Raw genomic sequence first — 27,194 nt, 5'->3', positions numbered from 1 at the left:
TGAGTTATTGTAGGACTGTTTTTTTTTTTCTTCATTTTTTTAACCTCCCATGAGGCTTAGGGTGTTATACTGTTTGCAAACAGATTCTGAGAACGCTAATCTTATTCTCTAAGTGTCTAACTCTCTACCTTTACAAAAAATAATTTATTCTCCCAATCTATTGAATCACTCTCTGCCCCAGTCCCTCTCATGGCATCTGGTTTCCATTCATCAAGTAGGCCTAATCTGGTCCTGTCCTCCACCACACTCTCCAGCAGTCCTATAGATGGCTCATGACCTGATTGCTCTCAGTCTGTGCTGCCTGAACCCTTGTGGGCCTGGGGTCAGCAGTTGTGTCTGATGGTCTGCTGGATCCTGGACTGACTCTCCCTGGTCGAGACCCACCCAGACTGACCTCCAATCCCATTACATCCTATTCTCAGAGCAGCTCATCCTCTCGTCTAGCTATCTATTCACTCCCTATGAGACAGGGCCATGGCATGTACTCAGTCTAGTAAACAAATAAAATATATCCCATCTGATTGTGTGCGTGTGTGTTTCTGTGATAAGAAAGATGAATTCTCACCTGACATAAACAACAACCCATCATAAGTAACTGAATGTGAATGTATGGGCTGGGAACATAAACAAAAGTACAGTACTGTAGCTGTAGCTGTGGGGCGTGAACAGGAGTCAATCAAGAATTTCATAATTCTTTACGAGACGTTGCAGAAAGTCACACCCACATTCTCAACAATCCTCCCTCTGTCATGTAAACATTTCACTCCAACCTTACACTGTAAATATCTTAGCCTTTATCCACTTTATGTTAGGTGCTCTAACTTAACATACAACCTTTACATGCCCTCTCCCCTTCCTCCCTTCCATCCAAGGTTCAGGGTGGGTCTCTGGCCCATGGAGGGAGAACCCAACACAGCCTGGGTGGGTCTCCTGAAGGGTCTGGAGGGGTCAGGGAGGGCTGAGGGCATGTAAAGCAGGTACCTAGTATAGAGAAGTAGGGAGAGGGACGCACAGGGAACCGTGTTTGCGTTACCAGTGGTTGGCTCTTGAGTACCTCGCAGCTTCTTCTGCCAGTTCATCTCGTTGAAGAGGTCCTCAGAGCGCAGGAAGAAGTCGTTGATCTTGCTGCCCTGCTCATCGCGCTCCGTGGTATAGTACACCCGCAGCTTGGACTCGTTGGTGAGGAACTCACAGATGTTGGGCACGGGGAAGACTATCTGCTCCATGGTGCGATCCAGCCGCACAATCTGGACACAACCACATACAGCCAACGCTGCCTGTCACAGACATTCTCTCTCAGGGGGGGATGGGCAACTCTAGGTCCTGGACTAGGTAGGCCCCAAACTATTTGGTTAGATAGTGGCATGTTGGTTACTATTCTTCCCCTTGGAAAAATGGCTAAGACATATTTTAGTTACAGTAATGTTATACACCAGAAGAGGAGTAGAGAGTGTGTATAAGTGGCTGTGTATAAAAACACTTTGCAACGCTACACTAATTTCATAAGTTCTTCCAGGTTTGAGGTTTGTCAACAGACAGCATTCTTTCCCCTTGCTGAGCACACAGTGGAACAGGTGCAAACATAACAAAGCTGCTAGTCATTTTCATATGCTAACTAAATACTAACAGTTTGAAAAGCAGTCCAAGAAAAATAACATGACTGTCACATGAGTAGGGTAATAAAAAGTCAAAACATATTTATGACAAAATACATGTTGCAATCCACCATATTGAAAACAGGGGTAATAAAACAGAAAATGACATAGTAAAAACACAGTGGAAAAAAATTGAACTTTTCAGTGCAGGGAGAGGGCACCGGCAGGGGCAGAGCCACAATAGCTGACTCTCCTGAATCAGACTAAAATGACTGACCTCAATCTGAGCTGTGTGCTTGGCATAGAATTCCAGGGCTTCATCCCCCTCCCCATAGGTCTTCAACAAGGCCTGCAGCTCCTTGTTGTGGCGGGCCAACTGGAACAACATTGTATGAATGTACCAATGTCGTCAGGTGATGTACCACATTATAGTTGTGAATATTCATTGTACAGAAATAAGTCCAAATTGACGATCAGGGTTTTCTAAGTCACCAACTTCATGTTTTTGTGTCTATTTTTCTTAATTTTATCTGGCAGGTTGCATGGAACATGCTACGTGTGGGGACAGGTGACTAACACTGATCTCTGCCGTGTCTGACAGTACATGTGCTCCAAGTACAGGATGTAGACTCTGTTCAGCGTTCACCCACTAGCCAGCAGGGCATCATGCCTTGGGATCAACATTTTCATCTACATACAAGTGCTTTCGGAAAGTATTCAGACCCCTTCCCTTTTTCCACATTTTGTTACATTACAGCCTTATTATAACATTGATTAAATACACTGTAGCCTCCATCATTCTTAAATGGAAGAAGTTTGGAACCACCAAGACTCTTCATAGAGGGGGCCTCGTGAGTGGTGCAGCAGTCTAAGGCACTGCATTGCAGGGCTTGAGGCCTCACTACAGACCGGGTTCGATCCAAGGCTGTGTCACAGCCGGCCATGATTGGAAGACCCATGAGGCGGCACACAATTGGTCCAGCGTCGTCCGGGTTAGGGGAGAGTAGGCTGGCCGGGATTTCCTTGTCCCATCGCGACTCTAGCTACTCCTTGTGGCGAGCCGGGCGTCTGCAAGCTGACTTCGGTCACAAGCTGGATGGTGTTTCCTCCGAAACATTGGTGCTTCCGAGTTAAGCAGGCAGTGTGTCAAGAAGCAGTGCGGCTTGGCAGGGTCGTGTTTCGTGTTTCGGAGGACGCATGGCTCTTGACCTTCGCCTATGACGAGTCTATAGGGGAGTTGCAGCAATGGGACAAGACTAACTACCAATTGGATATCATGAAATTGTGAAGAAAAAGGGGTAAAAAATAATAAAATACTCTTCCTAGAGCTGGCCACCCAGCCAAACATTGCAATCGGAGGTGAAGGGCCTTGGTCAAGGTGATGACCAAGAACCCGATGGTCACTCTGACTGAGCTCTAGCATTCCTCTGTTGAGATGGGAGAACCTTCCAGAAGGACAACCATCTTTGCAGAACTCTACCAATCAGGCCTTTATGGTAGATTGGCCAGACCTCAGTAAAAGGCACATGACAGCCCGCTTGGAGTTCGCCAAAAGGCGACTAAAGACTCTCAGAACATGATAAACAAGATTCTCTGGTCTGATGAAACCAAGATTGAACTCTTTGGCCTGAATGCCAAGTGTCACATCTGGAGGAATCCTGGTACCATCCCTACGGTGAAGCATGGTGGTGGCAGCATCATTGGCAGGGACTGGGAGACTAGTCAGGATCGAGGGAAATATAAACAGAGCAACGTACAGAGAGATCCTTGATGAAAACCTGCTCCAGTGTACTCAGGACCTCAGGATGGGGTGAAGATTCACCTTCCAACAGGACAACAACCCTAAGCACACAGGCAAGACAAGGACAAGGAGTGGCTTTTGAACAAGTCTCTGAATGTCCTTGAGTGGCCAGCCAGAGCCTGGACTTAAACCCGATCGAACATCTCTGGAGACTTGAAAATAACTGTGCAGCAACGCTCCCCATCTAGCATGAAAGGCTCCCCAAATACAGGTGTGCCAAGCTTGTAGCGCCATACCCAAGAAGACTCAAGACTGTAATTGCTGCCAAAGGTGCTTCAACAAAGTACTGAGTAAAGGATCTGAATACTTAATCAAATGTAATATTTCAGTTTTTTATTTTTTTATAAATTTGCTCAAATTGGCCTGAAAAACTGTTTTTGCTTTGTCATTATGGGATATTTTGTGATAATTGATGATAATTAAAACAAAAAATCTATTTTAGAATAAGACTAATGTAACAAAATGTGGAAAATGTCAAGGGGTCTGAATACTTTCCGAATTAACTGTAACTGTCGGTGTTGTTCACCCACATAACTACATGAATAGACACAATCGTGTATAGAGCTGTATTGTGCCTCAGGGGGGTTAGGGTGGAAGCAAGGAGTAGTGCTCTGATGTAATTATGACTATAGGTTGTGTAGCTGTTACAGGGGTACTGTATGGGGATGGACAATTGCATGCAGCCAGTAAGTGATCTACAGTACCTGATGAGCCAGGATGTAGATGTTATGGCCCACGTTTTGTGGAGAGGCTGCATGCTCTTCCTCGCCATCTTCATCTTCCTCAGCAGGCTCATTTGGCTCCACCTCCCCCTGCATGTAGGCCTTTTTTATCACCTCCACCTGCACATGAACGTCACAAACCAGACCGTCAGATAACTTCGCCTTAACATTGTCCTCTGTGCTGTGCTGCATGTGCATCTTGCAACCAATACTGTATATGCCACTTACCAGTTCTTTGGGCCTCATGTTGTATAGTATCCTCTCTGCGTTCTCACTGTCGTGGCGACTCTCCATGATGGCCAAGAGGAGCTTGGATGCATTATTCTGGAACAGAAAGAGAGCAGTGCAATGGAGACAGAACATCAGGAGGATGGATAACATTCAGGTTGTCATGAGTGCTGAAGGTTAAAAAATGCATTGAAACAAAGATTTAAGCCTACTAGAAAGGCCTGGAGGGAAGCAAAAGTCATTCTGCTACATAAGAATAGTAATGCCCCCTTTACTGGCTCAAAAAGCCGACCAATCAGCCTGTTACCAACCCTTAGTAAACTTTGGGAAAAATTTAGTTTGACCAGATACAATGCTATTTTACAGTAAACAAATTGACAACAGACTTTAAGCACGCTTATAGGGAAGGACATTCAACAAGCACAGCACTTACACAAATGACTGATGATTGGGTGAGAGAAATTGTTGATTAAACGATTGTGGGGGCTGTTTTGTTAGACATCAGTGCGGCTTTTGACATTGATTATAGTCTGCTGCTGTAAAAACGTATGTGTTTTAAACCCCATGCTATATTGTGGATAAAGAGTTACCTGTCTAACAGAACACAGAGGGGGTTCTTTAATAGAAGCCTCTCCAAAATAATCCAGGTAGAATCAGGAATTCCCCAGGGTAGCTGTGTAGGCCCCTTACTTTTTTAAATCTTTATTAATGACATGCCACTGGCTTTGAGTAAAGCAGATGCGGATGACTGAACACTATACAGGTCAGCTACTACAGCGACTGACACGTCTGCAACATTTAACAAAGAGCTGCAGTTAGTTTCAGAATTGGTGGCAACAAATAAGTTAGTCCTAAATATTTCAAAAACTAAAATCTTGTAATAAATAATGTGGAAATTGAGCAGGTTGAGGTGACTAAACTGCTTGGAGTAACAGTGGATTGTAAACTGTCATGGTCAAAACATGTTGATACAACAGCAGCTAAGATGGGGAGAAGTCTGTGCATTATAAAGCGCTACTCTGTCTTTTTAACAGCACTATCAACAAGGCAGATCGTTCAGGCCCTAGTTTTGTCGCACCTGGACTACTGTTCAGTCAGGTCGTCACTTGCCACAAAGAGGGACATAGGAAAATTGCAATTGGCTCAGAACAGGACAGCACAGCTGGCCCTTGGATGTACACAGAAAACTAACATTAATAATATGCATGTCAATATCTCCTGGCTCAAAGTGGAGGAGAGATTGACTTCATCACTACTTGTATTTGTGAGAGGTATTGACATGTTGAATGAACCAAGCTGTCTGTTTGAACTACTTGCACACAGATCGGACACCCATGCATAGCCCACAAGACACGCCACCAGAGGTCCCTTCACAGTCCAGAACAGCCTATGGGAGGCGCACAGTACTACATATAGCCATGACTACATGGAACTCTATTCCACATCAAGTAACTCATGCAAACAGTAAAATTAGATTAAAAAAACAGATAAAAATACACTTTATGGATCAGCGGGGACTGTGAAGCAGCACAAACAGACACATGCATTCACACACACAATAACATACGCACTATACACACACAAATGGATTTTGTGTTTGAGATACTGTATGTGGTAGGGGCTTGGGGCACACACTTAATGTGTTGTGAAATCTGTTGTAAATGTATTGTAATGATTAAAAAATTGTATAACTGCCTTAATTACTTGATTAGAAATTACCTTGAAATTACCTTAATTACCTTGATTAATATGCCAAATGGATAATGAAGGAAAACATAACAGGGTGCAACATGACTACCAAACCGAGACAGGGTGTCCATACCTTAAGCTCCAGCACCAGGTCCATCCTCTTCTTGCCCAGGGGGTTGATGTCGTTGAGGATCAGAGCGATGATGATGTCGATACCGTTGCATTCATGAGTGGCGATGCAGTTCTGACAAAGAAACAGACAGGAAACTTTTTGCATTCCTCTCTGGGACTGATGTGACATTTACCAGAAAACAATATTACAAAAAGGGTTTTGTTTAGTCTGACATGATCCTGCAAGGAAAGCCTTCTCTTAGCATGCAGCTGTGTACTGGGACCTAGCTGGGCTTGTAAAGAGAATGTAAAAGCCAAGTAAAGAAAGCACTGCCAAATAAGACCAACCCTACAATTACTGAAATAGAACCATCAGTTATATGCAAACACTGGGTCATTTGACAACAATGTTTCATGATACTGCATGTGCACATATAAAACAAAGCTTTGATCTCGGTAAAATCGGTGTGTGTGTGTGTGTGTGTGTGTGTGTATGTGTGTATATGCCCACCTGGTTCTCATGGCAGGGTCCCTGGCAGTACTCTGTGAGGCTCTCTACTGTCTGGTTGATGAGACCTACGTTCTTCTCATTGATGTAGAGTCCCAGTAGCCCCAGGCCTCCCGTGGTGCTGCCACAGATACAGTCCAGGAACTGCAGTGTCTCACACACCAGATTATAGTTGTTCTTGTTGTTCTGACACCGTAGGAAGTTCTGGAGAGGAAGGTTACACACGACTCAAAGTTAGAAACACACTAATTCATATGGTCATTCTAAACATTGGCAATATGAACAATAAGCTCAGATCCCTCTATGAACAAATGGGTTTATTCCACTGAAACTCAAAAGTACTGTCTTTTGAGTATATTATTATCAGAAATGACCAATTATCAATGTTTCATGTGCTGTGTTAAAAAAGCTACCTGTTACGGTTGCTTTCTGCCTAAGAGTTTAATTCAATGGCTGGTTTATCTAATGATGAGACACATCTTTAATTCGTGAGTCTAAACATGTCAGTGTCGGTGGCTCAGGATCAATCCAGCCAGGCCATATAACTACACAACTGATGACGAGCTGCGGTGATTCAGCATCCAGCTATCTGTCAATCATGTGGAGCCTTGACCTTACTGCACAGAGGATGTTAATGGGGGAAGTTCACTGTCAGTCTGAGGTATTGGACGTCCCCATTTCCAAACACAATCGTCCTCATAGTGAAACCAGACCAAGCGCTACCAGATATGGAAACAGTTGCATCATGTTGTTCCAACGGATGTCTATTTTCACCATATGGTTTCATTTCTGTATAAAGATCTGGTGATGGAAATTTACCAGCACTGAAACGGTAAGTGTGCCATGGGGCCTGAGCAATCATCGCAGCCCCCCTTTAATAGCTAAATTGTGTAATGTAAACCAGAGTAGTGCCCCCTGGTGGTGTGGCTGACCAACCTGCAGCTCCCTGTTGTGGTTCTCACACAGCAGCTGCATGAGTCGCAGGATGGGCTGCATGATGGTGATAATGACACTCATCTCCCCTTCCTGGTCGTCTGGAGTGCTGGCGGGGCCCTGACCCTCAGCGGCAGCCAGATGCTCCTCGGCCTCAGCCTCACGCCGGTACCTTGTGAACGCCTTCTTAGTGACTGTGGAGGCCTCCGCCAGTTGCTCCTTGACCTCCTCCGTCACCACGGCAACCGCCACCGTAGACACCACTGCCACCTCCATCCCTGTAGAGAGAGGAACAGGAGAATTCAGAGACATACACACCGAAGGGCACCAGAGTACAACAGAGTAAGACATGGGAGAGTCTCACTGCACATTGCACACAGGAGCAGAGATGTAGCTGTCACAGAACGTGAGCTTCATCATTGGGTCCCAATTTGCACTGCAGTGTGAAACAGCTGTATGTGTTTGTGAATGACTGATGTATGATTTGTGCTGTGTTCTGAGTGCAGTAAATTCACTGGATTGACTGTCTCAGTAGACAGGAACAGGATGTTGTTCACACCAGGCCTGCTACCCTGACCTTTCTTTCCTTTAGCGGTGGGCGTGTCCTTGTCCGGGGGCTCCTCTTCTTTCTTTTTGCTGCCCAGATCGCTGGTGTTGACGGTCACAGTGGCCTTGATCTCCTGCTGGGCCAGCTTCATCCTCTCATAGAACACCTTGAAGAACATCTCCGACTTGTTTTCCCCCGTCAGGCGCATGAAGAAGGATTTCTGGAGACGGACAAGAAGAACAAGTAAATGCGGATGTAAGAGGTTCTGTTTGAGTTCATTCTGTGTTTATATGGGAAGTGGTAGTGAGAGGGATTCATAGTGAGGTATTATGATAATGTTGTCAGATAATCTACATGTTTCCCATTGTAAGCAATACAAGGTAGACAGCTCAAAGGTTGGGTATATTTGTTGTTCCGTTTGTTGGCAGTTTGACCACGTCTCTCCGTCTGTCTGTCTGTCTGCTATGCACCCAGAGGCTCTCTCTCGCTGAAGATCTGTTAAATAACCCTCAGCCCTCTGCCAAGGAAATAACCTGGAGTGCCTCCATGTGCTCACCTGTTTTCACACCATATGCTCCCTGCCCAAAGGGCACAACTCTACTGGCACTGTGCAGGGCAGGCTGCAATGTACACAAAGTCATACAGCAAACACAGCCAGGTACACAGCAATCACAGGAAGTTTGTCAACTCAAACAAAGGTGGCTTTAACCAAATTCAGCATCAAGTACTTTTCACCAGAACAAAACTCTTCAAGTGAAAGTCTAACACTGCAAAACCTATAAAAACAAATGTATTTTTTTGCACACTAATTTGACAACTTTTTCTTCCATGCATGGGACTTAGCTCTTTCCAGCTGCTATTATCCAGTCGCATTTTCCCTCCTTACATAAGGCTTGCAATCAGCTGAGTGGTTGAAGGGAGGGAGCCACTGCAAACAAACCTCAGCCCAAACACTGTTACATCAGATAACAAGGGGGGAAATGAAGGTAAAGAAGAGATGGAGTTTTTCCTAGCCACCGTGCTTCTACACCTGCATTGCTTACTGTTTGGGGTTTTAGGCTGGGTTTCTGTACAGCACTTTGAGATATCAGCTGATGTACGAAGGGCTATATAAATACATTTGATTTGATTTAGATGGAAAATCCTGCCCTACTTTTTGAGCACCCGAGTGGCACTGAAGTGTGTGCTTGGTCTGAGAGGGAAGAGGGAGGGAGGGGAGACCAGAGGTGGGCAGGAGTTATCGCATGAATTCTGGGGCAGTTTGAAAACCTCTTACATAACCAGCATTCTTTCCAGGTTGAGACTCAACTCATTGAAGTCCCTCTGTCTGAGATAATGGAACATACAGTATACAGAAGTTGAAGGAAAATCAGAAAATGTTATAGTAAAACTGTGCATGCCTTAAACAGTACTCATAGAATTCCACCAGTAACCATGACCCGAGAGTAAGCACAAAGTTCAGATTAAGTTACCTGAAGTAGTTTCTACCCCTTTAAAATAACTTTCTAATAAACAACAAAACTGTAAAAAGGAACACATGTGGTTAAGTCAATCTTGTTGACAAAACCACGGTCATTCATTGATAGTGATCAGAAATCAGCAGTGGTTATGTAAGCAGGCAAACATCCACCAAAACCTCCACCTCCATTACCATACAGAGGGGACAACCGCCAGAAAGCAACTTTATAACAACATTACCCAGTTCAAATGGGAAAACCCTCATGACTGTGACCATAAACAAGTAATTTCATCTCAAATCGCTTGGATGACAATAATTATGTCAACACCTGACTGCCTTATGACAATTTCCAAGAAAACAACAACAGCAGCAGCAGCAGGAATAGAGCTGGCTAAGGAAAAACCCTGTCAGGGCAACTTGGCTGTTGCTCTGTGGCTCTATCTGCACATATGTAGGAATTTGTCAGTTTGCTGACTAGTATTGCCTATCAGTTTCCAATTCTCTGCAACACTACTATCTTGAAAAGGTTTCTAAACATATCTTGGGAAAATAACACTATGGCATGGTCTGCAAAACAACATAATACAATGAAATCATCAACAGTCCATAATATTGGGTCGTCACTCAATTGTCAAATTCGGGTCCCCAAGCAAAACCAGCTGAGAACCACTGGTCTAGATTATTATTATTTAGTTTCTTCTTGAGTGGATGGTCAGGGGACCAGAACATAATTACAAATCAATTGTAGACCGCAAATTAACCGCAAGAAGCCCAAACAAATATATTGTTTGACTAAAACAATTATTTAAAACCTTGCTTACATTTGTATACAACCATGTCGTGTCTCTCTATCATGTGTGGGAATACTTGGGAAGAGACTTCTTAAATTAAAATCACGTGGATGTGATTTCCTGGTGTTTTTTTACAGTCTTTTATGTCAACACACATATATACATACATATATATATATATATATATATACACACACACATATATATATATTTTCTGGGGCTCTGAAAACTTTGTGGGCCACATAAAACCACCCGCCAGCCAGGAACCCTGGCCTAGGCATTAAGGTGCCATTTGCAGGTGATACTCAATAGCACTTGGACATTGCCAAGTGACATTTAATCCCCTCCCTCACACAACCACAGGACTGCAGCCCACCTTTAACCATATGCATGACAGATTTCAAACAAGGATACAGTTCATGTGTACAAAACATACCCATGGCACGAGGGCTGTGACCTTTCCTGCAGCAAGGAATGGGGAAAGAGTAGAACAATAACCTTTTCCTTTATCATCTGAAGCAGTGTGCAGCAGAGCCACACGCACGCACCTGTTGCATCTGCACTATGGCCCTCTAGAGTCTAATAACCAGCATGGCTGTGGTGGTAAGCTTATTTATCCCTGGGCATGCACCATCAACCTGGTGATTCATTCTTCCAGAAAACCACCAGCTTGTCCTCTGCAGCAGCTTAGATCCTGCCTGCAAGGCCCACTGGGTGCACTAAGCCCTCTGTATCAAAAGCCCCCCGAGGCCCCTGTCGACCCTGGCGCTCACCGTCACGTACAGTAGGCTGAGTCCCGCCCCCAGGTCTCTCGCCACATAAAACAAGGTCATTATGCATTCCTATCTTTCTCTTTTTTATTTTCCTCCTCTTCACTGCTGTCCCGGCTCTTGGCATCAACAAGGGGCAGTTATGTAAGCTCTATTTATATCGCTGGCTCCCTCGCTCCCTTGCCTCCTCTCCTGAAGCTTCAGTGAGCAACATGGCTGAGGCTGTAATCATTGCAGGGCAACGTACCGTACCCACCCAGCTGGTAACCACGGTGATCCGCTCTGGGAGAGGAGCGTGCTGGGAGGGAGAATGCTGTGGCACTTCACTTCACTCTGAGTTCTACAGAGACCCGGTCATATATGAGGATAGAAAAACAAACAAATCAACAAATCAACCAACCAACCAGTATCCAATCACAAACCCTGCCAGCCACTGCCATCAGCATGGTGGAACTGTAGGGGGGAGATAAGGAGTGCTTGGAACACTGTATGGTAGTAATAAGCAAGATCATTGATTACTAATAAGAGAACAGTGCGTGAGTACACTGTGAAAAGTCTCAGGAAGGGAAATCCTAATAATATTTATTAGCTAAAGTTTATGAGGTGGAGAAAATAGCCTGATTGCTGAAGAGTGTTTTAGCTCAAGGTAAAAAAAAAGAACAAAAAAATGAAGGGCAGCAGAAACTGGGTTTATTGGCTTTCAAGGAGGTTGCTGAAAAGAGAGTGAGTCCGAGCCGGTGGCAATAAATGAAGTTGCACTGCAGGCATCGGTGGACATCACCTTGCTGCGGCATGCCTATTGAGTAACAGCATTGACACCTGTTCCCCTCCATGACAGGGCAGGCCTGGGTTCACACAGGGAGATGGCCAGGTGGAGAAGCTGCCATAGTGGGCCTCTTCATCTGTTACATAAGACACACACAGTGTTTGCCCTATATTCCATTTAGCAATGACGGGCAGCCGCTGTTAAATAGTTGGTGCCACTCCCAAAAAATATGATTTATTTAAAACACATATTTTTATCAATTTTGTCCGGGACGAGCTTTTAAAAATATTTTGGCAATTAAGACATTTTTCTTCTTACCCAGAGTCAGATTAACTCATGGATAACAATTTTTTTCTGAATGCAGTTAAATGAAGTTGCTAACTAGTGTTACCGCAAAGAATGGAAGTCTATGGGAACAGCAAGCATAATAGCTGTTCCTGTATAATTACGCTAGTTAGCAATGGCTCACGAAGCTACCTTCAACTTCCTTCTAACTGCACACAGAGACATGCAAATGGTATTGATGAGTTCATCGGACTTTGGTTAAGTAGAAAAGTTGCCAAAATCTTGCACTATACCTTTAAGATCAGAGTGACAAGACACAACGTGTCACACTGAGTGTGTGACACTGAGTGTACAAAACATTGCTCTTTCCATGACAAAGATTAACCAGGTGAATCCAGGTGAAAGGTATGATCCCTTATTGATGTCACTTGTTAAATCCACTTCAAATCAGTGTAGATGAAAGGGAAGAGACTGGTTAAAGAAGGATTTTTAAGCCAGACAAAAGGGCTCTTTGAGGGCCAGACAAGTAATTCCACACCGATCTCAGCAAACCATTTCTGTATGGACCTCGCTTTGTGTATGGGGGCATTGTCATGCTGAAACAGGAAAGGGCCTTCGCCAAACTGTTGCCACAAAGTTGAACGCACAGAATAATCTATAATGTCATTGTATGCTGTAGGGTTAACATTTCCCTTCACTGTAACTAAGAGGTCTAGCCATAACCATGAAAAACAGCCCCAGAACATTATTCCTCCACCAAACTTGACAGTTGGCCCTATGCATTGGGGAAGGTCTGGCATCTGCCGAAACCCAGATTCGTCCGTCGGACTGCCAGATGGTTAAGAGTTATTCATCACTCCAGAGAACGCATTTCCACTGCTCCAGAGTCCAATGATGGCGAGCTTTACAGCACTCCAGCCGACACTTGGCATTGCACATGCTGATCTTAGGCTTGTGTGCTGCTGCTCGGCCATGGAAACAGATTTCATGAAGCTGCCAACGAACAGTTCTTGTGCTGATGTCCTTGCCTAACAGAGTTCCTCTGTGGAGGTGGGAGAACTTTCCAGAAGGACAACCATCTCCGCAGCACTCCACCAGTCAGGCCTTTATGGTAGAGTGGCCAGACGGAAGCCACTCTTCAGTAAAAGGCACATGACAGCCCGCTTGGAGTTTGCCAAAAGGCATCTAAAGGACTCTCAGACCATGAGAAACAAGATTCTCTGGTCTGATGAAACCAAGATTGAACCCTTTCGCCTGATTGCCAAGCGTCATATCTGGAGGAAACCTGGCACCATACCTAAGAGGAAGCATGGTGGTGGCAGGCTCATGCTGGCGGGATGTTTTTCAGCGGCAGGTACTGGAAGACTAGTCAGGAACGAGGCAAAGGTGAAACGGAGCAAAGTACAGAGAGATCCTTGATGAAAACTTGCTTTTCCTTCACTCTGCAGTCCAACTCATCCCAAACCATCTCAATTGGGTTGAGGTCGGGTGATTGTGGAGTTCAGGTCTTTAATCAAATATTATACCTGTATACCACCCCTACCTTGTCACAACACAACTGATTGGCTCAAAATCATTAAAACCTCTTTGGGAGGCTGCGAATTTTCGCAGCTTTTTGTTAAAAATCGCGCAACATTTCAGCGCCCTGCTACTCATTCCAGGAATATAGTATATGCATATGATTAGTATGTGTGGATAGAAAACACTCAGACGTTTCTAAAACTGTTTAAATCACGGCTGTGACTATAACAGAACGTCTGTTTCATCGAAAAGCGCAGGAAAATCTGATCACTGGAGATGGAAAAAAATATCCATGCGCCACTTCCATGAATTGTTAAAGGTGAACCGTAATATATGGGGCCGAGCTTGCAGTACCTACAGCTTCCACAGGATGTATAGAGTCTCCTCATTTGATTCTGATTTGATTCTTGGTAGATCCGACCAAAGGGAACCGATTCCCTCCGACCACCAACCCGAGGCATTGTCTTTCTTTTTTTCCGGACATTTTTCCACACGGCAGGCTATCGAATTTACATCGCCCCCTGATGATTTTTATAGCTTATTGACGTGTAGTAATACCTAAAGTTGCATTAGAAAGGTATTTCGAAGTGTTTTGTGAAAGTTTATCGTCGACTTTTTAACTTTTAAAAAATGACGTTACGTTATGAAACGCTATTTTTTCCGTTTATCACACAGTCTTCATAGATCGATATCTAGGCTATATATGGACCGATTTAATCCAAAAAAAGACCCAGTATTGATTATGGGACATCAAGGAGTGCCAAGAAAGAAGATGGTCAAAGGTAATGAATGTTTTATATTTTATTGTGCGGTTTGTGTAGCGCCGACTACGCTAATTATTTTTGTTTACATCCTCTACGGGTCTTTTGGGGTGTTACATGCTATCAGATAATAGCTTCTCATGCTTTCGCCGAAAAGCATTTTACAAATCTGACTCGGTGGCTAGATTCACAACGAGTGTAGCTTTAATTCAATACCTTGCTTGTGTGTTTTAATGAAAGTTTGAATTTTAACGAAAAACGATCAGTGACGCTCTAAAATATCCGCTGACTACCCGCTGATTTGATCCCCCGAGGGAACATCCTCCCTAAGAAGAGATTGAACCCTTTCGCCTGATTGCCAAGCGTCATATCTGGAGGAAACCTGGCACCATACCTAAGAGGAAGGATGGTGGTGGCAGGCTCATACTGGCGGGATGTTTTTCAGCGGCAGGTACTGGAAGACTAGTCAGGAACGAGGCAAAGGTGAAACGGAGCAAAGTACAGAGAGATCCTTGATGAAAACTTGCTTTTCCTTCACTCTGCAGTCCAACTCATCCCAAACCATCTCAATTGGGTTGAGGTCGGGTGATTGTGGAGTTCAGGTCTTTAATCAAATATTATACCTGTATACCACCCCTACCTTGTCACAACACAACTGATTGGCTCAAAATCATTAAGGAAATACACTTTTAACAAGGCACACCAGTTAATTGAAATGCATTCCAGGTGACTACCTCATGAAGCTGGTTGAGAGAATGCCAAGAGAATGCCAAGTGTGTGCCAGGTGTGTGCAAAGCTGTGCAAAGCTGTCATCAAGGCAAAGGGTGGCTACTTTGAAGAATATAAATGCAAAATACAAAATATATTTTGATTTGATTAACAATTTGATTAACAACTTTTTGGTTACTACATGATTCCATATGTGTAATTTCATGATTTTGATGTCTTCACTATTATTCTACAATGTAGAAAATAATAATTATGAAGAAAAACTCTTGAATGAGTAGGTGCCCAAACTTTTGACTGGTACTGTGTGTTATGTGTTATTTCAGTTTTTTTTGTTGTCTGTTTTTGCATTGTCACTACCGGGTATTGTGTGTAGATTGATGAGGGGAGGGGGGAAACAATGTAGAATAAGGCTGTAACGTAACAAAATGTGGAAAAAGTCAAGGGGTCTGAATACTAAGTAAATATTTAACAGTGTTGCGTGCTCTGTCAGAGATAGACTTAGTAGACAGGTGCGCAGTGACCAGACAGCCCTGTAAAATGATAGGTCAGTCAGAAAGCAGAGTTCAATCATTATACTGTGTAATTGTTCTTCTAATTACAGGCAACCAAACATATCCTCAGAATACAGTCCAGAAATGAGATCACACATCCTTTAGGCAATTAGTTAACCTCTTGAAGCTAGGGGGCACTATTTTTATGTTTGGAAAAATAACGTTCCCAAAGTAAACGGCCTATTTCTCAGGACCAGATGCTAGAATATGCATATAATTGACAGATTAGGATAGAAAACACAGTTCTGTTATACTCATTGTCTGTGAGTATAACAGAACTGATATTGCAGGCGAAACCCTGAGAAAAATCAAACCAGGAAGTGGCTTCTATTTTGAAAACTCTATGTTCCATAGCCTCCCTTTGCTCCATTTAAAGGGATATCAACCAGATTCCTTTTCCGATCGCTTCTTCAAGGTGTCAACAGTCTTCAGACATAGTTGCAGGCTTTTATTTAGAAGAAAGATAACATTGCGTCAGATGTTCACATGAGTTTTGCTCGCGCAACAGAGTTTGGACAGCTATTGTTTTTCCCTCTCCTACTGATAAAGACATTTGCGGTTGATATATTATCCATTATATATTTTAAAAACAACGTGAGGATTGATTCTAAAAAACGTTTGACATGTTTCTTTGGACATTACGGATATTATTTGGAATTTTCGTCTGCGTTGTCGTGATCGCTCTTTCCTGTGGATTTCTGAACATAACGCGCCAAACAAACAGAGTTATTTTGGACATAAAAATAATCTTTATGGAACAAAAGGAACATTTGTTGTGTAACTGGGAGTCTCGTGAGTGAAAACATCCGAAGATCATCAAAGGTAAACGATTAATTTGATTGCTTTTCTGATTTTCTTTACCAAGCTAACTGATGCTAAGTGTACTTAATTTTTTGTCAAGCAATCAATAAACTTACACAAACGCTTGGATTGCTTTCGCTGTAAAGCATAACTTCAAAATCTGACACGACAGGTGGATTAACAAAAGGCTAAGCTGTGTTTTGCAATATTGCACTTGTGATTTCACGAATATAAATATTTTTAGTAATATTATGTGAATGTGGCGCTCTGCTATTCAGCGGTTGTTGATGACAATTATCTCGCTAAAGGGATGGGTAAGCGTCAAAATTAAACCATCTGGTAGCATGCCCATGTATAGTAAATAAAATGACCCTTCATTCCTCATTCAGCCTGTAAGCAGAGCAGTTACAGGCTGACTGAGCAGTTACAGCCTCCTTAGCCTGTAAGCAAAGCAGTTACAGTATGTGGCTCTGACAGAATGACTCAAAATGAGATGTCAGTTTCCAGCCTCCCGTCTCTCTCTGACATTTCTATTAATACATTTCTCTAGAAGGGATGGGTTTTCTAATAAGTTATGTTTTTTATATCCCTCTCACAAGACAAAGATGGAAATAGAACCTAAAGCGGTTTGGAGTTTGAGCACTGATAATAACTGATAGTGAACCAGGAAGCTTGTTCAAGGCAATGTTCTATCATGCAAAGAACAAACAATTCAAGTTAAATTAAAGAGTCAAATACTGAACAATGACCTAATTTCAGGTTTTACAGAGGAGGAATGCAGTTTATCCCATGAAACATTACAATGATCTCACTATAGCCTGCAGGCTGTTCTGCCTACTGCCAGTGTAGTAGCCAATAGTGTGGGCATCAGTATGGGCCAGAAAGCCTTCCAGACAGAGCCAGCAGCTTTGCAATCTAATTGGCGCTTATCACTAATGTCTGACCTATTTGGATTTCAACAAAAACAAAAAAAATGTTTACCTTGATTTAACCAGGTTAGTCTCTTTGAGATACAAATCTATTTTTTTCAAGAGAGACCTGGATCAGTTCTGGAGCAGAGCCTTACATGGGACTATAAGTCTCTGGACTGATGTAGCCATAAATGATGGGCATGTCCATACTGCAAGGACCTGATGCCGGAGATGAGAAGCAGGTACGGGGAGTCAAACATTTATTCAGGAACAGACATAGAAAACAACAGGAACAGCGTCAGCACACGTGTAAACATGGACATATGACAAACAATCCCGAAGCAGGGAACAGAGCTAGAAAACAGACAGATATAGGGAAGGAAATGACACAAGTAATTGAGTCCACGTGTGTCCAATGAGCGCTGATGCGCGTGGTGGGGAAAGGCAGGTGTGCGTACTGAAGATGGCTTGAGTGAGTAATGTTGGGGAGTCTGGCACTGTCGAGCGCCATAAGGAGGAAGAGCAGGACCCTTCTTCCATGTTTGATTTGATATCCCAGGAGAAAGCCAGAGAAAGGCATCAAGGAGTTAAAACATAATCTCACAGAACGCTTCATGTTCACAAAATGGTGTGACTGACTACCCACAACATTTCTAAAAGGGGAGTCAAATGGATTACAAACAATGAAAGCCATAATTACAGCTGGGCCTGGAATCCCAATTACACAAGCCGTGTCAGTGACAGCCATCTTGTCAGAAATCAGAGTAAGCAGGAGCCTTCATAGGAAAGTCTTTCATTAGTATGGTGAGAACATAATCAGTGGGCATGTTAAGAGAGTTAATGTCCCCAGTGGTGTGAGCACACAGAGGAGAGGGATGCAGAGAACCTGGCCCCTTTCCCCCAGCATGGCTGGCACACACAGCTCAGTGCTGCAGCTCTGCTCCCAACGCTGCCTTCACTTTGGCACTTCATACGACCCCTCCCTCCTCCCTTCCCTCCCTCCCTCTTTCCCAAAGAAAATCCCGTTGGCCTGGCGACGGCCCCAGATTATCACAAAAACAAACAAACAAACTGCATGGATAAATCTGTGGCATGTTTTTGTCCTGCTTTTCATTTGGACAACAAGAGCCCTTCTGTCCTAGAAGAGGGGCAGCGGGCCCAGCATTATGCAACAGGAAGAAATGTGATGCGTCTGCTGATATGTTTTAGATTGACTCAGCACCATATGTGACCCCGCAACAAAGCTCACTTGTCCCCTGCAAAACAAGAAGGAAAAAAACAAACTGGCATTATGAAACAAGAAGCCCTGTTTGAAGTTGAGCAGGCTCCTTGGCTACAAAGCAGGAAGAATCACTTTCCCTGGCAGCTATCTGCAATGCTTTCCTGAAGGGAGGGCTTTTCCAAGGCCCCAGTGGGAGTGCAGGAAAGCATAATGGTGTTTAAGAGTGGGAGGAAATGAGATCATTGTGACAAAATTGTTCTATAAACGAATACGCTTTACCTAAAAAATAAAAAAGGCAGGCAGGAGGATCAGCGATTGATTCCCTTACGACAGAAGTATCACACTGAGTAATTGCAGTAATTCCCCTGCTCAACTCTCACACTCGCCCACACTGCAGTGAGAAACTCTTCAGAATTAACACTCTCGCATGGGGTTGGCAACCACCAAACACACACGACACAGATGACTTTGCAAACACTAACCCAAACTTCAAAAGAAAGCATTGCCACAAAGCCAAAAGGAAGACACGCCCATGGCACACACTGCTGGCTGCTCTTAGCACAATAGAAAGCCGTCTTAGGCCTCACTGTCCCCTATCTGAGATATCTACTGCAGCCCTTATCCTCCACATACAACACCCTTTCAGCCAGTCACATTCTGTTAAAGGTCCCCAAAGCCCACGTATCCCTGGGTCGCTTGTCTTTTCAGTTTGCTACAGCTAGCGACTGGAACGAGCTGCAACAAACACTCAATCTGGACAGTTTTATTTCAATCTCTTCATTCAAAGACTCAATAATGGACACTCTTACTGACAGTTGTGGCTGCTTTGCGTGATGTATTGTTGTCTCTACCTTCTTGCCCTTTGTGCTGTTGTCTGTGCCCAACATTGTTTGTACCCTGTTTTGTGTTGCTACCATGTTGTTGTCATGTTGTGTTGCTACCATGTTGTTGTCATGTCGTGTTGCTACCATGCTGCATTGTCATGTGTTGCTGCCATGCTGCGTTGTCAAGTGTTGCTGCCATGCTATGTTGTCATCTTAGGTCTTTCTTTATGTGGTGTTGTGTTGTCTCTCTTGTTGTGATGTGTGTTTTGTCCTATATTTTTATTTCATTTATTTGTATTTTTAATCCCTACCACCATCGCCGCAGGAGGCCTTTTGGTAGACTGTCATTGTAAATAAGAATTTGTACTTAACCGACTTGCCTAGTTAAATAAAGGTTAAATTATTTATTTATTTTTTAAAACGCCAAGTAACTGACTGGCGTTATCACTCCATAGATCTACATGAAAACACCTGCCTGGGTTTGCATGTTTGTATGTGGATCTGTGTGAGTCTAGCCAGTGGGATGGTGGAATACTACCTAGGGAATGGCTGTTCTACAGGTGTCTGCTCTGTCTGGAACATTGGGGCTCCCATGGCTGCTCCTCTTCCCTTGTTTTGACAGTACAGTGCTACCCAGTTAAAAGCCAAGTCTGAATGATTTGAGGCTCTCTGTATTAATAAGCCAGGGACATGCTGTGGTTATGTAACCTGAGAGTCATGTGAGTGCCTTTGAGTACACTGCCTGAGCTGTGTGAAGCCAAGCCAGGGTTCATCAGGTAGAACTACTATGCAAATACAAGCCCACGCACACACAAACGTGGGCGATAAGCAGGGAAATGTAATTGGCCTACAATCAGCAGCACACCCTCCCCCCACCATCCCCTGTTCCTCTCTCAATCTTGCTGTGAGGTTAGAGAAGTGAAGGACCGTGTTGCTATAGCAACCCCTGGCTGACTGGCTGAGAGGAGAGGAGGTGGTGACACCAAAGACAGTACATCATGAAGATAGGCTAAAACTACTCCTCCAATAAAAATCCCGATCACACTTGTAGGAGATGCCAATGCGAAGTTGGCTAGCTGAGCTCCTCCTTCGATATAAAGTTATTTTTTTATGAAAATGAAAACGTTCACTAGGTTAGAATAATAACATGTTCAACTACTTAAAACCTTGGCTCGAATCTAGATTGTACCTTATGGTTTAGAGAAAATGAAAAACTAAAGAAGAATCGTTCACTTTTCTCATTGACTTCTCAAACCCCAGACCCCAACCTGGTCTGTATGGTCTGTTTCGCAAGCGTTCCCGGAAGTCTCGGGTTGTTCTGCCTCTGGGTTTAGAAACTCTGTGGTGACACATTGGGGAGCTACTCAGAGCCTGGACCTCTCCCACCAGACAGATCATTAGTTCAAGCTCTGCCTCTACTTCCTGCTCTCCTCCTCTGGGCCCAGTCTCTTTCCCTCTACCGCCTCTCTAGCATTTTCTATTCATATTACATTATGCACGTGGCACGGGTTCATTCTCACCTGGATGACCGTGTTACCGCCCTCCAGCAGGGCGATGGCTAATAGGATGCTTTCCTGGAAGATACGATCGCTGGTGGCGTTCATGATGAGGTCAATTACCAGGTCGGATGCTCCCTCTTTATCCAGGCGGCACTGGACCTCATGCAGGGTCAGCTCCCCTTGGGCCGCGGCCGCCCCTGAACTCACCACTGGGAAGGGACAGAGAGAGAGGCAGAAAGAGAGGGACAAGGAGACAGGAAGAAAGAGAGGGACAGGGAGAGAAGGACAGGGAAAGAGGGACAGGAGGAGTGGGACAGGGAGAGAGGGACAGGGAGAGAGAGGCAGGGAGAAAGGTACAGTGAGAGAAGGGCAGTGAGAGTGAGACAGGAAGAGCGGGACAGGGAGAGAAGGCCAGGGAGAGATGGTCAGGGAGAGATGGCCAGGGAGAGAAGGGCAGTGAGAGCGAGACAGGGAGAGCGGGACAGGGAGAGAGGGACATGGAGAGAGGGCCAGGGAGAGAAGGGCAGGGAGAGCGAGACAGGGAGAGCGGGACAGGGAGAAAGGTACAGGGAGAGAGCCATCAAGAGCCTGAACAATGAGGAAGGACATACAGTATACAGGAGAACTTTGTCACTCTAAATGAGAGTAAAACTACTATTCCACCACTCAAATAGATTTTGGATTTATTTGGATCCCAATTAGCTGACGCCAATGGCGACAGCTTATCTTACTGGGGTCCCACACATAAAGAAAAAGACATTACAGACCAAATACTTTAGAATTGAATTACATCAAGATGATTGTCAAATGGGCAGAATGAATAGATCCATCTGTCTCTTTCCTCTTCATTGATTCACTGCATAATTTGCTTATTATATAATGTAATGAAATTAATTTTGATGGACAACTAAACCAAAGATGGGATGCCACAACTATAGTGATCATCATTCAGTCCCTTGAAAATAGCTGTATTTCCTGGCTAAGACTAGCTAGCCTCATCCAGTCATGATGACTTCTCCAGCCACACGAGGAAGTCGGCGTGTGATAATGTTACCCAGAGGGCCACTCTCTGGCTGTGGGAGCAGGTGTGTCCACACTCCACAAGACTTTCTAATCTAGAGCCCATCTCTCTGGTCGCCTGGCAACAGCACGTCCTGGCTCAGCCAGAGGAGAGGGCTCGTATGCTGAGGGACAGACCCCGGGTCCAAAGGCTTAATGGAGGACAGGGGCAGGCAGGCATAATTAAAATGGCGCTGCAATGAATAGCAGCCGTTTTACGGGCTCCTGACCTATTTTGTGTTTTTTTTACACTGATCTTAACTTTTGTTTTGGACATGATGACTCCACCATCTTTTCCTATGACCGAAAACTTCTGGAGATCAGAACAGCGATCATTAATCTTGATTTGGATGACAATTTCTATGTCAACGATTTGGCAGCTCTGGACGTTCTGCACTGGACGACTGTACACTGGACGACTGTACTCTCTACCGCACAGCAAGCGATACCGATGCACCGAGGCTGGAATCAACAGGACCCTGAACAGCTTCCAACCCCAAGTCAAGACTGCTAAATAGTGAACCAAATAGCTAGCCAGACTATCTGCATTGACCGTTTTTGCACTAACTCTTCTGAATCATCACATATGCTGCTGCTACTGTTTATTATCTATCCTGTTGCCCTCAATAACCTCGTACCCCTGCACATAGACTTGGTACTGGAACCCCATGTATATAGCCAAGTTATTGTTACCCATTGTGTATTTATTCCTCGTGTTATAATTTTTTCCTATCATTTTTCGATTTTTCTCTCTGCATTGTTGGGAAGGGCCCGTAAGTAAGTATTTCACTGTTAGTCTATACTTGTTGTTGACAAAGCATGCAACAAATTACATTCGATTTGAGGCAGGAGCGTGAACAGGAAGGAACTCATTCCTTTTCTCCAAGCATGGAGAAGAGACCAACCATGACTCATCACCCTGATTTGAAAACTTTAATACTCTGAGGTATTGAGATATTCAGCCAGTCCGTACCACCTTATCCAGAGAGACAGAGATACAGAGACGGACAGGTACCTGCTCGAGGTTTCCCTTCTGTTCCAGGGGGGACAGGACCATTGCTGAACGTCGTCACACTGTCTCTTCTGGCCCCAGGTTTGATGTTCCCATAGTAACGATTCACCAGAATCTGCCTCAGAGCTTCACCCTGGTGGAAAGAGGTGATGTCAGAGGATTGAGCCTAAATCGTCATCATGAGATAAGGACTCCCAACATCAGTGTTATCAGCTTAGAATACCTCAACTCTGATTGGGCCTGGCACCCTCATACAGTCAGTCTCAAGATATTAACCCTGCATTTTTAATCAGTGGAAACAGTGTGCTTCTTAGAAAATATTGTTTTCTTGCCTTTGTTTATAACCTTTGCTAGGTAAGAGGCAGAGCATGCTAAAAATCTGACCTCTGATCTCAACTGATTGAGCATCGCGCCTCATACAGTGTGTCTCAAAAGCAGTCTTCCAACTCATATACAGTACATATAATTTCCCTAATATTCCTCCTGAAACCCATTGACACCCACATCCAGTGGCCAGTTCGTTAGTGGGGGGCGGGGGGGTAACCCTGTGAGTAGGTGGGCATGCTGTGGAAGCAGAATGGCTGCAGGCCAGGTCAGGTGCATCAGTGCATCAGGACAGCCAGCTGTGGTGGGCCAGAGAGAGCAGGTTAGCGGACTCCGGAACAGAGAGGATCAGACCGTACTGGACTGTACCTACCCTTCTCTGGTCCTCCAGTTGCTTCTGGGGCTGGTTGGGATCAAGCTCCTAAGGGTGAGGTGAGTTAGCAGAAAGTAAATCAAAGAAAAGTCCAAAAAAGGAAAATTAGGGGAAAACAAAAACAAAACAAGAGAGGGGTGTTAATACTGTGCACATTAGTCACCTTCCTTACATGCAGGGAACTGAGCCAAATGATTTCATGCAGTTAACATAGGGAGGTGGGTGGTGTGTTGGGGTGGATGTGGGGTAGGAACATAATCATGCAAGGCTTCGTGAAAATAGTCTTAAGCACCGGTTAGAGAAGAAAATTAAATAACAAGGTGGCTTGCTGTTAGAAATAAAATAACATTCATTTACAACCATCCCATTAACTTCACATCTCATAACCACTTTAAACTTTTTTACGTTCACAACGCTAAAACAAGGCGTAAACTTTGCTGTTCAAACCTTTGATATTGGGTTATTTCAACCAACAAACTAGATGGCTCAGAGTGACTCCATTGTTACTTTGCAGTTGCAGCACAAATTAAACCATGTTAAATACACAAGGGAGCAACAGGCTGCAAGGGGCAGAAACGCAACTCAAACCATGAGAAAAAAAAACATTCCTTTCCAGATGACATAACAGAGTCAGTGCAGTGTACTAGTAGTGGTACTGACACAGTGTAAACCCATGTTCCCATCTGCCATGGAAAAACACCCAGCACGCTGCTCCAAAATCCGGCAGAAAGAAGGTAAGGAAACTGTTCTTCACTCAAAAACCTACAAAGGGATGGAGGGATGAATGGAGGGAGGGAAACGGGACATACAGTGAGGGAAAAAAAGTATTTGATCCCCTGCTGACTTTGTACGTTTGCCCACGGACAAAGATATGATCAGTCTATAATTTTAATGGTAGGTTTATTTGAACAGTAAGAGACAGAATAACAACAACAAAATCCAGAAAAACGCATGTCAAAAATGTTATAAATTGATTTGCATTTTAATGAGGGAAATACGTATTTGACCCCCTCTCAATCTGAAAGATTTCTGTCTCCCAGATGTCTTTTATACAGGTAACGAGCTGAGATTAGGAGCACACTCTAAAGAGAGTGCTCCTCATCTCTGCTTGTTACCTGTATAAAAGACACCTGTCCACAGAAGCAATCCATCAATCAGATTCCAAACTCTCCACCATGGCCAAGACCAAAGAGCTCTCCAAGGATGTCAGGGACAAGATTGTAGACCTACACAAGGCTGAAATGGGCTAAAAGACCATCGCCAAGCAGCTTGGTGAGAAGGTGACAACAGTTGGTGTGATTATTCTCAAATGGAAGAAACACAAAAGAACTGTCAATCTCCCTCGACCTGGGGCTCCATGCAATATCTCACCTCGTGGGGTTGCAATGATCATGAGAACGGTGAGGAATCAGCCCAGAACCACCCGGGAGGATCTTGTCAATGATCTCAAGGCAGCTGGGACCATAGTCACCAAGAAAACAATTGGTAACACACTACGCCATGAAGGACTGAAATGTTGCAGCGCCCGCAAGGTCCCCCTGCTCAAGAAAGCACATATACATGCCCGTCTGAAGTTTGCCAATGAACATATGAATGATTCAGAGTGCAACTGGGTGAAAGTGTTGTGGTCAGATGAGACCAAAATGGAGCTCTTTGGCATCAACTCAACTCGCCGTGTTTGGTGGAGGAGGAATGCTGCCTATGACCCCAAGAACACCATCCCCACCATCAAACATGGAGGTGGAAACATTATGCTTTGGGGGTGTTTTTATGCTAAGGGGACAGGACAACCTCACCGCATCAAAGGGATGATGGACGGGGCCATGTACCGTCAAATCTTGGGTGAGAACCTCCTTCCCTCAGCCAGGGCATTGAAAATGGGTCGTGGATGGATATTCCAGCATGACAATGACCCCAAATACACGGCCAAGGCAACAAAGGAGTGGCTCAAGAAGAAGCACATTAAGGTCCTGGAGTGGCCTAGCCAGTCTCCAGACCTTAATCCCATAGAAAATCTGTGAGGGGAGCTGAAGGTTCGTCAGCCTCAAAACCTTAATAACTTGGAGAAGATCTGCAAAGAGGAGTGACCTGGTGGCCAACTACAAGAAACATCTGACCTCTGTGATTGCCAACAAGGGTTTTGCCACCAAGTACTAAGTCCTGTTTTGCAGAGGGGTCAAATACTTATTTCCCTCATTAAAATGCAAATCAATTTATAACATTTTTGACATGCGTTTTTCTGGATTTTTTTGTTGTTATTCTGTCTCTCACTGTTCAAATAAACCTACCATTAAAATTATAGACTGATCATTTCTTTGTCAGTGGGCAAACGTGGGCAAACGTACAAAATCAGCAGGGGATCAAATACTTTTTTCCCTCACTGTACATGGGTCGGTTCACAGCATAATTAAAAATCCAGAAGGGGAAACATTTGCGTCTGTGTGTTATGGTGAGTGGGCACTGAAAAGGGAAAGGATTTGACTGTTTCCATCTTGATGAGCGGGGAGGATGGATGACTCAAATGATCTATATTCTACAATAACCCATATTAGAGTGCTAAGGCCCAGGCTGTGCTGAGGCCCAGGCAATATGGGTGTTGAACTCACATCTGCAGCAGGGACTTCAGGTTCAGCCGGCAGAGGGGCCAGCTGAATAGATAGACAGATAAGACAAATGGTCTGGGTTAGTCAAGGTCTGGGTTAGACCACAGTCCGTGGGCAAATTAACCTCAGGCAGCTCTCAGGTCACTTGCCTCACAGTGCAAACAGATCAATGCAAGGCCATGCCCGCTTCACCAAGGACCTCCTTGTATGTCTGGCTGGTTACAGTTGATCAGTTGGCCCATCATGTGCCCGACAGCAATAAAAGCGCATGACTCAAAGCCAGCCACGACGAAGGGGACAACAAACACACCCTTATCTGGCGTTTCTATGCTAAGTCTCTGCTGTTATTAGAGCACGTGTCTTGTGTTATATAATCAAACATCACTATTATACTCTCCCTGTGTTCATATGCCTGCATGGGGTTGCCCCTGCTTTCTCCCAGTTGCTTGCATAGCAAAATGAACACCTTGACGTAGGACAATGAATGGACTGTTTGGTTAATGTGAGCAGATTAGAAATTGCAGATCCTAAAATGAAGGCCAAGGGCTTTAAGGGACAAACCAGACTTGCAGATATGGCTTTTAGTGGCATGATGGTGCTACAAGTAGGCCTATTAGTGATACAGTGCATAATAATACAGGCAAATGGAAACAAAACATGTACGAATACATTTAAAAACCTAACACATTAGCTAATGCTGACTTGTTGATGTTGTTCATACTCAATGTTTGACAAAGTACCCCAAGAGAAAAGAGAGACATTTGATTTTCTGTGGGCTGACTGCTGAAATGAAATGCTT

General features: G+C 44.2%; 1 protein-coding gene across 9 annotated transcripts in view; it reads right to left on the bottom strand.

The window, feature by feature from the left end:
- itpr1b (inositol 1,4,5-trisphosphate receptor, type 1b) overlaps window positions 1-27,194 on the bottom strand; it is a 142,263-nt gene that overhangs the window by 40,792 nt on the left and 74,277 nt on the right. For 4 of the 9 annotated variants that reach the window (XM_024426847.2, XM_024426851.2, XM_042324286.1 and 1 more), the window contains 12 exons: window positions 26,399-26,440; window positions 23,793-23,840; window positions 23,099-23,228; window positions 21,046-21,233; window positions 8,165-8,354; window positions 7,591-7,865; window positions 6,658-6,858; window positions 6,169-6,279; window positions 4,347-4,442; window positions 4,101-4,238; window positions 1,873-1,971; window positions 1,013-1,247 (listed from right to left, as the gene is read on the bottom strand). In XM_024426847.2, the coding sequence (XP_024282615.1) occupies window positions 1,013-1,247; window positions 1,873-1,971; window positions 4,101-4,238; window positions 4,347-4,442; window positions 6,169-6,279; window positions 6,658-6,858; window positions 7,591-7,865; window positions 8,165-8,354; window positions 21,046-21,233; window positions 23,099-23,228; window positions 23,793-23,840; window positions 26,399-26,440 (1,753 nt within the window). The remainder of the gene's footprint in view (window positions 1-1,012; window positions 1,248-1,872; window positions 1,972-4,100; window positions 4,239-4,346; window positions 4,443-6,168; window positions 6,280-6,657; window positions 6,859-7,590; window positions 7,866-8,164; window positions 8,355-21,045; window positions 21,234-23,098; window positions 23,229-23,792; window positions 23,841-26,398; window positions 26,441-27,194) is intronic. The other 5 variants (XM_024426850.2, XM_042324288.1, XM_042324289.1 and 2 more) reach the window with 5 other exon arrangements.

This window comes from Oncorhynchus tshawytscha, linkage group LG07 (genome assembly GCF_018296145.1).
Source record: "Oncorhynchus tshawytscha isolate Ot180627B linkage group LG07, Otsh_v2.0, whole genome shotgun sequence".
Lineage (NCBI taxonomy): Eukaryota > Metazoa > Chordata > Actinopteri > Salmoniformes > Salmonidae > Oncorhynchus > Oncorhynchus tshawytscha.
Note: the sequence above shows the minus strand (reverse complement) of the source record. Positions and strands in the feature narration are given on the sequence as shown.